At 47.0% G+C, this 10,238-nt stretch overlaps 1 protein-coding gene across 1 annotated transcript; it reads left to right on the forward strand.

Moving 5' to 3' along the window:
- The first annotated feature begins 351 nt into the window (after positions 1–351).
- LOC123127295 (serine/threonine-protein kinase BSK1-2) lies at positions 352–6,504 on the forward strand. The gene is made up of 9 exons (XM_044546947.1): positions 352–867; positions 969–1,104; positions 1,802–1,935; positions 2,349–2,454; positions 2,744–2,829; positions 4,314–4,502; positions 5,378–5,563; positions 5,638–5,751; positions 5,837–6,504. The coding sequence occupies exons 1-9, from the start codon at positions 493–495 to the stop codon at positions 6,089–6,091; spliced, it is 1,581 nt and encodes a 526-aa protein (XP_044402882.1). The 5' UTR covers positions 352–492; the 3' UTR covers positions 6,092–6,504.
- The last annotated feature ends 3,734 nt before the right edge of the window (positions 6,505–10,238 follow it).

Genomic DNA, 10,238 nt, shown 5'->3' on the forward strand with positions numbered 1-10,238 from the left:
AAAAAGAAAAAAATATATACTTTGGCAAACTAAAATAAAGCTATACGGAGTGTACTCATGGAGTGAACCCAATGGCCAAATTCTCTGGCTCCGCCCTTGGTATACGTTCGTCATGTTTGTATCCTATAGACGCTTCATCGACAAAATGAGAGTCGCAGGTTAGTTTCTTGTCTCCGTCAATATTTGTGCATGATCTGTCACGCTTGGGTGGTCGTATTATAACAAGTGTGTGTACACATGTGCGTCATGTCGCAAGGAAGAAATGGACACAGCCGACCGATCCTAGTCCCGAAATGTCCGCGTTCAAGACTACAGTCGTCGTAACCCAAAGAGCACGAGGAGGGAGCAACACGAGACCAAAGCCCAGAGAAGCCGCAAGCAAGTTACAACAACCGTCTCCGTCCCCTCGCCCCACGCACACGAGCGCACAGCCGCGCACGCAAAAGGCCCGGCCAGCGGACGCCGACGGACTTTTCTCCCCACGCTTCGTTCATGGGCTGCTGCGGCTCCTCGCTGCGGTCGTGGGTCCACGCGGAGAAGCCGCCGGGGCCCCGGCGGCCTGCTCCTCCTCCCCCGCCGCCGCACCGCCCCTCCTTCTCCCTCAAGGCGCAGAAGGCCGCCTCGCCGCCGCCGGCGGCGCGCGGGGAGGAGGAGGATGTCCCGGCGCTCGCGGAGTTCTCGCTGGCGGAGCTCCGCGCGGCCACGGACGGCTTCGCGGCGGGGAACATCGTGTCGGAGAGCGGCGAGAAGGCTCCCAACCTCGTCTACAGGGGCCGGCTGCGGGGCGCCTCCGGAGGCGCCGCCCCTCGCGCCATCGCCGTGAAGAAGTTCGCCAAGCATGCCTGGCCTGACCCCAAGCAGTTCGCGGTAGGAGGGAGAAGCCGCGAATAACTCGTGGTTTGGTGTATGGCTGAATTGCGGGTTTTGGGGGACATATGGTTCTGACGAATTGTTTGTCTGGTTTCCAGGAGGAGGCAAAGGGGGTGGGCAAGCTGCGGCACCGAAGGCTGGCAAACCTCATCGGCTACTGCTGCGACGGCGACGAGCGGCTGCTTGTCGCGGAGTTCATGTCCAACGATACCCTCGCCAAGCACCTGTTCCACTGTGAGTCCCCCAAGTAACCCCCCCGCAGACTGTCTTTAGTTAGTAGTTTCCCCGGCTGTTCATTGATTCTATAGAACCTGGAAATCCTTTGCTTTAGTGGATGTCGCTGAATTATGGGATGCGGTAAGCAAGTGTTGAATTTGGCAAGTTATTGTGTCTGCACAAGGCTTCTACTCTCAGTGCAGTGTTTACAGCATTTTGATGTCAAACTTAAGCAATTGATATACTAGTTATTTCAATTATCATCCTGGATGCAATTGAGTTTAATTTATCTCAAATGATATGAGTTTCTATGTATATTACACACATCCTGTTTGTGATTATTAATTCGGTCATTCTTGAGTTAAAGACTTGCTAGTGATGACATTTATCACCAAAGGGAAGTTATTGTTTCTGCACAAGGCTTCTACTCAGTGAAATTGTTTGCAGCATTTTGGCGTCGAACTTAAGCTGTTGATAGTTAATGCTTGATTGACCTTCCCTCGGGTCCCCAGCTTCCATGCTCACTTGTTATTTTGATTATCACCTTGTATAAAAGGGAAATATCGCACACATATTGTTTTTGATTGCTAATTTGGTCATTTTGAGTTAAATACCGACAAGTAATGGCACTTATCTGTGCTCAATGGGTATTAACCAGTCTTGCAAACAACTATCAAATTAATTTGCTCTTCGCCATACTTCTGTCCTTGTGCAGGGGAAAACCAGACTATTGAATGGGCTATGCGTCTGAGAGTTGCACACTACATTGCTGAAGCATTGGGATATTGCAGCAATGAGGAACGCTCTTTATATCATGACCTAAACGCATACAGAGTCCTCTTTGATGAGGTAAATGATCAGCAAGTCAAGTCTGTTTAAGTGTATAGACTCTGTCAAACCAATGATTAATGTCTTGTGCTGATGGCCATGGTGACAATATTTAGAGGTTTCCAAGTTTAGATTTCGTTTTACCTAAAAAAAGTTAAGATTTTTTTCTGTTAACAAGAAATGGAAATGTTAGCGGTTAGCTGTCTTTTTATGCACTGTTTATACACACATAAACTACAAGGATAATTCAATTACTAGGAAAATTGTTTAGCCAAACTTACATTGGCATTTGGAAGATGTCTTGCATTCAATTTGTTTACAACTTCACCAAGTAGGTTTTATGAGATGTTGATTGCATCCAACAGTTGAACATGTCATTTTGTACCAATTACCATGCATGTAAGCAAAGCATCTAATAACCTTTCTGGTTGCAGAATGGTGATCCACGCCTCTCATGCTTTGGTCTGATGAAAAACAGCAGGGATGGGAAAAGTTATAGCACAAATCTAGCGTACACACCTCCAGAATATCTGAGAAATGGTATTTACTCCTTTTTTTACTTAGTAATGAAATATTTCTTCTTCTAGGAGCTTAGTTTTATTATTGCAATCCTCCACTCCACAAACAATAGGAATGTCATGGGATGAAGCTTTAATCTATCGGCACTGAATAACAAAATTTCTCAAAGTGGAAAGACAAATATAGTACCTTTGTTAAGATACTGGTTAAATGTATTAGATAGAAGTCATGAGGAGTCTTTTCTGCATTATTGATGTTGACAAAGGCACCACCGATGCGTATTTCAGTTGTCTTCTTTTCTTTCTTTCAGGCAGGGTCACAGCAGAAAGTGTCATTTTCAGTTTCGGCACTGTACTCCTCGATCTTCTCAGCGGAAAGCGCATACCTCCTTCCCATGTAAGTTTCTTGTTAAGTATGTTTTAGCTTCCGTCATATTCAGCTAAAGAAATACAGAAATTATGCCAAAGAGATACTTGTTTGGTTTTTCTTGTTAATGTTGATGCACTAGCCAACACAACCAAAAGTCCGAACTAATGGAAAGGGCTAGGCAATCCACATATACACTTCAACAGGCTTTCACAATTTATCCAAAAATTGTTGTTGTCCCCTCTGTGTCCTCTCGAGCCATACCTCTGAGTCTATTCACACGCTGACTTCCCGCGTCACATGTGAGAGGTTTTTTTGAAGTGTATATGTTGCTTGCCTAGCCTTTCCATCAGTTCGGACTTTTGGTGCGTTGGCTAGTGCATGAAGCTTAACATTTCTCAGCACAAATACCAGTTGAACACCCATGCAGATTGAACTATACCGAAAACATTCATGTTGAATTTCATATTTAGCTGTACAAGTTTGTGCGGATCCACACAGGTTTTCTGCCAAGAAATTCTTACATATAATGTATACTATTATTTGAAGTAATAGTAGTATTGTTTAGCCAATACACATGGCCATTACACATCCAGGCTGACATCTATGCTCTGACCAAGAGGATGTAGAAGTCATTCGTGTGCTTTATGATTGGCCCAACAGGCAGTGTCAGCTTAGTAGCTTACCCTTGTAAAATGCTCTAATAGCCACTTTGCAATATCACACCACCTATATGTTGTGGCCATATCTTCCCCTTCAAGCATAAGAGTAGCTCCTTGTGTTGGCCGGCTCAATGCTATACGCTGTCGCTTGTGTCATCCGTGTCACTTGCCTCACTCGTGGCAGACATGATCTGTGTGACGACACTCAGTGTCAGTACAGAGTTTACTGGTTGGTGTTCACCTCACCCTCACCCTATGCCCCTTTGGACCTCTTTTTTTCCAAAAGGGGATAACCCCAGCCTCTGCATCATCATGATGCACACAGCCATTTTATTAATAAATTATCCAATGTACGAAACAGTCATGAAAACAAAGGAAAAAAGATAGAGCATGGCCACGATCGGTCGAAAATGAGATTGCATGAGTCAAACACATAATCTACTACTGGTTCGTTGGCCAAATCGGTTGAATAATCCCTGTGTGACAGTCTCAAAATGTCTGCACCCAAAGGCCATGTGCTCCTGAGTGTTGCATTAGTCCAACTAGCAGCTGAGGCAGGCACCAGTAGCACAAACCTTTCGGGGGATTTCATTGTCCTCATGCAATTTTTGGGTTGCACCAATAGAATTTCCTTATTATGTCCGATAATTTTTTGGTCATTTTGAACATCCATATCTGAAAACCTTGATCAACCCACTAAATATTGTTGGAATTCCATGCAACCTACTCAACTTGTTGTGTGTAGAAACTACGGCCTATACAATTATTTACCAAAGCCTATCACCAGTTAGCAAGACAATATACATTAGTATGCACACTGGTAATGATGTGTATATGCTTCATTGCACTCAGGCACTTGATATGATAAGAAGCAGAAACATCCAAGCACTAATGGATTCACATTTGGAGGGGAACTACTCAACGGAGGAGGCTACTACCTTGGTGAATCTTGCTTCTCAATGTTTGCAGTATGAACCAAGAGACCGGCCTGATATAAAGAAGTTGGTTTCCATTCTCGAACCACTGCAAACCAAATCAGAGGTAATAACATCTACTCTATTCTTATGTTTCTTTTTGTTTTTGACTATGAATTAAGATGTTTTAGCATTGGACTACAGTGCCCCCTTTTCCTGTCATTCATGCTAATGACATGTTAGTGTAACTTCCCCATTCACATGATGATTCCTGACATTTCAGTCATGTACTTGAGAGTTTCTCGTGCATGCTGTTCAGAAGTATTTTCACTGGCCCTTTCAGTCCCTTTGGTCGAAATGTGGGTAACTGTGGCATTGTGTTACACCTAGCCCATTAATGCAGTAACATACTCCCTCCTTCCAGATATATAGGACAAATTTTGATTGGTTAAGACAAGGATTTGACCAACAATTACTCCATCAGCATGTAGTATATGTGACACAAAGTTGATGTCAGTGGATTTGTATGTTAATGAAGTAATTGTTGGTTCAAGCCTTGTGTTAACTAATCAAAATACACCCTATATATCTGAATGGAGTGGGAGTAGTGACCAACCATTTAGTGGCGATGAGTGTTATTAAATATATTGAATAACAGTACTCAGTACTCAACATATGGGCATATCTCCTGCAAAAAAAAAAAAGGGGCATATGCCCACTTTGGCATAGAGTATATAATGTATGTCTTCCAGCACTGTGCAAAGGCTGTATGTTCCAAATTGTGTTCAGTATGTTATGTTTGTTACTCCCTCCGTCCCATAATATAAGATGTTATTACAACCAATATGTGAGCATATCGGTATGGGACAGAGGGAGTATTTATTTAGGCCAAGTTTTGTAACATTTTGCTTTGTTACTTCCATGTTAGGAATGACATAATTTCGATAGATGAGTAGCATGACATGTATATCTGATGATTTCTCATTGCAAAATACAAAGCAGGTGCCATCCTATGTGATGCTTGGAGTTCCAAAACCTGATGAACCATCAAAGGCACCACCTAGCCCTACTCCACAGCCACAGCACCCTCTTTCTCCCATGGGAGAAGCCTGTTCAAGGATGGACCTAACTGCCATACATCAGATTCTAGTCTCGATGCATTACAGAGATGATGAAGGGAGTAATGAGGTAAAGAGCACCGTGTTCTGTTTCCAGCATGTCCTTTCTGCAGTGTTGTATCTTCACCGGTCTCCACATTGCAGTTATCGTTCCAAGAATGGACACAGCAGATGAGGGATATGTTGGACGCCCGGAAACAGGGCGACTTTGCTTTCCGAGACAAGGACTTCAAAGCAGCCATAGATTGTTATACTCAGGTAGTGCCTTATCCGGATCTATAGGACGTTCTCCAAGTGGATGTAAAATTTTCTGATCCATCCTTTGCCTGTGATTGTTTCACAGTTTGTTGATGTCGGGACAATGGTGTCGCCAACGGTTTACGCCAGGCGGAGCTTGTGCCACCTGATGTGTGACCAACCTGACGCTGCCCTCCGGGACGCAATGCAAGCGCAGTGTGTGTATCCCGATTGGCCCACAGCTTTCTACATGCAGGCGGTCGCCCTGTCCAAGCTAGACATGCAGAGTGACGCCACTGACATGTTGAACGAGGCCTCACAACTTGAAGAGAAGAGGCAAAAGAGCGCAAGAGGTCCATGAATGAAGAGCATATTAAACTCGGAGAAGTCACATCCATCCCATATATATGTATGTAGTCGGAAGTTTGCGCTGATCTGAGCGGTATAGGAGCTAGAAGATCTGCGGGAAGACGTTTCACTGAAAAGTCCTGTGAATGCGATTGAAGGAACTCGTTTGGTTTGGCATACCTGTAATAGGTAGTGCATTTTTGGGCCCATATTTGTTGTATATAACGTCAGTTGAAACAGGCAGCAAACGCGGGCGTTCGTTTGAATGTGTGTTGCTGGTTGTTGGAAAGGGTCCTTGTTGTAGCTAAAGCAAATAAACATACCTATATCCTGTTTGTACAGAAAATATTGGTTTGGATGTACATCGGCCTGAGTACATTCCTGCTCATCTTAGGGGCTATGTAGAATCGTGGAGTCCTTGCTTAACTGTCTACACTTGCACCGCGGTTAAGTACATTCCATGTCCCCTCACGACTCATGACTCCATGACCTCCCTCCAGACGCTTCAAGTTTGTACCGACGGGTGATACTCGAAAGACCCCTTTGTTGGCCGGGAGTTTAGATTTACGCGTTTGCTATTGGTAAGTTGCCTGAATTTGCAACTCACGCCAGTCAATTTTCGAGCGCAACCTTAAGAAGAGATGGGGTGCTGCAGAGTGAGCTGCAGCAAGGCGCGGGGTCGCCGGCGTGGCTGAACCCGGAGCGACCCGGAACAAGGAACGAGGTGGTAGCAACATCGCTGGTGGAGGGGTGTCAAGGATTCATTGTTTCGGGTGCAGTATGGGATGGGGGCTCGCTAAAGTTGGAAAAGAACTCGTGGTTATAGGGATGGTTGTGCGCGGCACCATACCGAAGGGCGGCAGGAGGAAGAGGAAAAGAGAGGGACAACAGGAAGCTAGGACAATGTGGTGTCCCGATTGAAAAGGGCAGCTATAGGCGTCGGCACGCCGGCCCTAGAGTTTCGGCCGGACGCGCCTCAGCCGTTTGATGTGAGCCGCGTTAGCAGTTAAATCCGGTTGAAAAAAAAGCATGCTCGCCCCAGCGTCTTCTTCCCCCCGCTCGGGTATGCAGTGCCGCGTCTCCTATCGGCTCCGGTGGACGTCTCTTCGCTGGTCCCTACCCCTCGTCGGCCTATCCCCACCGGCGGCCGTCCTCGACGCCGATCTCCACCTTCCCCGGCTATCCTCGTTGCCGGTCCCCACCCTCGCCGGTCGTTCTCGTCGCCGCCTCGACCAGCGCAACAGCTGCACCTACGATTGCAGCTCTCAACAGCCATGGGTGTAGCTCCGGTCATAGCTCCGCCGCCGCCCCTCGTCATTGATGCTTCCTGCACAGAATTGCATCGACGACGTCTGGATAGTCTGTCACCGCCGCTGAATGGACGTAACAAAATACATCACGGGTCGTAGCAAGAAAGACAGCGGATGCAACAAATCGTTGTCGCCGTCGTTGCGAGGTCGTAGCTCCGCCTGATGGATGTAGCAAAAAACTTCGCCGTTAGTAGCAAAATCCAACTACGGTTGAATCTCTATTATCAATGGTTGAAGCTTCTTTTTGTGATCGGTTGAAGATTTCTGTGATGCCGGTTGAAGCTTTTTGTGATGCAGGTTGAAGCTTGTTGCGACACTGGTTGAAGCTTTTCATTGTGGCAGCGGCCGGTTCCAACATCTGTTGTTGCAGTTTGAAGGTTTTTTGCCGCATTGTCGTAGCTTCCCAGAACACCGGTTGTATCATCGGGGGTTTGTCCCCCTTGAAGCATTTCGTCGTTGGTCCCCCCGATGGAGATCGTCGCCCATGACCGAGGTCGCCGACGCGGTTGTAGCTCGCCGCGTAGTCGGTGCCAACAAAAATCCAAGGCCGATTGCAGCAAAAAACGATGCTATGGGGGAAACAGGGGTGCGGGATGGAGCATAGGAGGGGCGGGACGACACATGGCTGTGAGGGTGGCAGCCGGCGGCAAAGGTGCGGGGTGGTGGAGCTTGCTAGGTGGCAACGGCATGCGGCCATGGGATGGCCCGCGGCAGGATGCGCGCGGCCACGAGAAAGAAATCAGAGGGGATAAGGTTGCTCACGAGCGGTGTGTGGTCCCACCCATCTTCACGTGTGTGTGCTGGCTGTGCGGCCGGCGCCCCGGCCCCAAACATTTACCTTGAAAGAATTGGAAGTCATAAATAATTTGAGGAATTTGGGATGAGGAACAAACGAACAGGGAGAGATTTCTTAGAGAGAAAATAGGCGAGAATGTTCACAAAATTCACAAATTTCATAAGCAACATATCCCTCGCAGCTAACAATTACATCATATATTCTAGTTCCCTTACAAGTGGACGACGTCACCATTCTACGACTTGTAGAGCCATCTCACACTCATTACTGCAGGATGCTGCTAACGCGACACAATGATCAGAGACTCTTTGACGAAACTGAGTGCGATTCATTAATCGCAAACGGTGATGTAAAATAACGCTAAAAAAAGATGCAAAATGTTTGCGATGAAGGATACATCAAACATGGTTCATATTTTAGTTCCGTGTGTGATGCGGGGCATACAATTCAGTTCAATTAACTGTTTGCGATGAGGCAGAACAAAAGAAACGGGCAGGCAGATGAAGGTGTGTGCCATATACGGCATACAGTTCACTCGGATAAACTGTTTGTGATGAGGCGGAACAACAGAAACGGGCAACCAAATAAATGTGTGTGTGATATACGGCATATAGTTCACTCGGATGAACTGTTTGGGTTGAGCCAAAAGAACAGAAACGGTTCAACTTAACAAGATGTGTGTGATATGCGGCAAACAGGAGTGTATCGGAAACGTGTGGGAAGACCGTTAACAACGCACATGATTCCTGTTAACAAGCCGTGTATGTTGTGAGCAAACGATTTCTGGTATACAATTGTGAGTGATTGATGAAAACATCACCGACGGGTTCCATTGTTTAGTCCGTGTGCGATATGATTTGTTCTGTCCGCACAACATCTACGCTCTGTCTACAGAGCATCAACATATATACTTAAAAAGACAGCATTGCATAACCAAATTAAGCATACAATTACACATGTGACTACACACATAATATTTCCACACACCAAAGTAAGCAATTACATGCATACTAAACTAGGAGAAGCGATGATCTAATCATCTACTTCTTGTTGTGACGACGCTTGCCATTGCTCTACTTTTGGCTGGATCCCTTGCGGTTTTAGGGAAGGAGGCACTTTCTCATGTCAACGATCTGCCTGTACATGTCGTAGCACGTGTACGCCTCCTTGGCCGCATACACGACATGATCTTTGTCGAATTTCTTCATCCAGGCCGAGTGCCATGCACGCTTGTCGTTGTTGCAGGAATCCTTCATGTCTGTAGTAGGGGTCGATGATGGCCTCGGCGAGGTGAACCAGTGAGTCCTTTTCATGCTCCTTGCTGTCCTAGATCTTGTATTGGCCCTGGATGTCAACAAGATTCTGGCAGGCAATGCCCGAAATCTTAAGTACCTTTACAGCGTTGGTGATGTCCACCGTAGCAAACATGTAATGGGGGTTGTTGACAAACCTGGCGAAACGCTCGCAAGGCCTTGTGGCTAGGCAGTAGTGGTAGACGAGGACGAGGTTGCACACGCACATCTGGGAGACGACGACCTTGAGACGAGACTCGGCCGAGCGCGGGTGTACTCGAGGTCGAACCCGACCACCTTGTACTTCTCCTCAGCAAGCAACAGCTCCATGATGTGGATGGAGTGCTCCATCCAGACCGGGTTGTTGGTGTACACCACCGAGAGCTCCGTGAACCTTCCTTGGGTGTCCACCACGGCATGCATGGTGAACTGCTGCTCATCGTCGGCAGCCGCTCGGAGCGCCATTGGAGCCGCCCAGGATACCCTCTAAGAATTTGTCGTGGTGGGTGTGCTTTTTGCAATGGTGGGGTCGCTGTAGTAAATGGGGGTCGACCGACCTGTAGTCGTCACGTCTTGTGACGACGTTCATAGCGGAGGATTCCAGTGCACACTTGACAACACCGCACCACACGCATTTCGTTTGACCACGCGTGGGCTAGATGCGCCAAATGTATTGTCGGTGAGCCTGTTCCCATGCTACCGTGCAGTTTACCGTGCAAGCTTTCCGCCCGACTAGTTTGGCCACACGTCGGCTAGAAGAGG

The sequence above is a fragment of the Triticum aestivum genome, chromosome 1B (genome assembly GCF_018294505.1).
Source record: "Triticum aestivum cultivar Chinese Spring chromosome 1B, IWGSC CS RefSeq v2.1, whole genome shotgun sequence".
Taxonomy (NCBI): Eukaryota; Viridiplantae; Streptophyta; class Magnoliopsida; order Poales; family Poaceae; genus Triticum; species Triticum aestivum.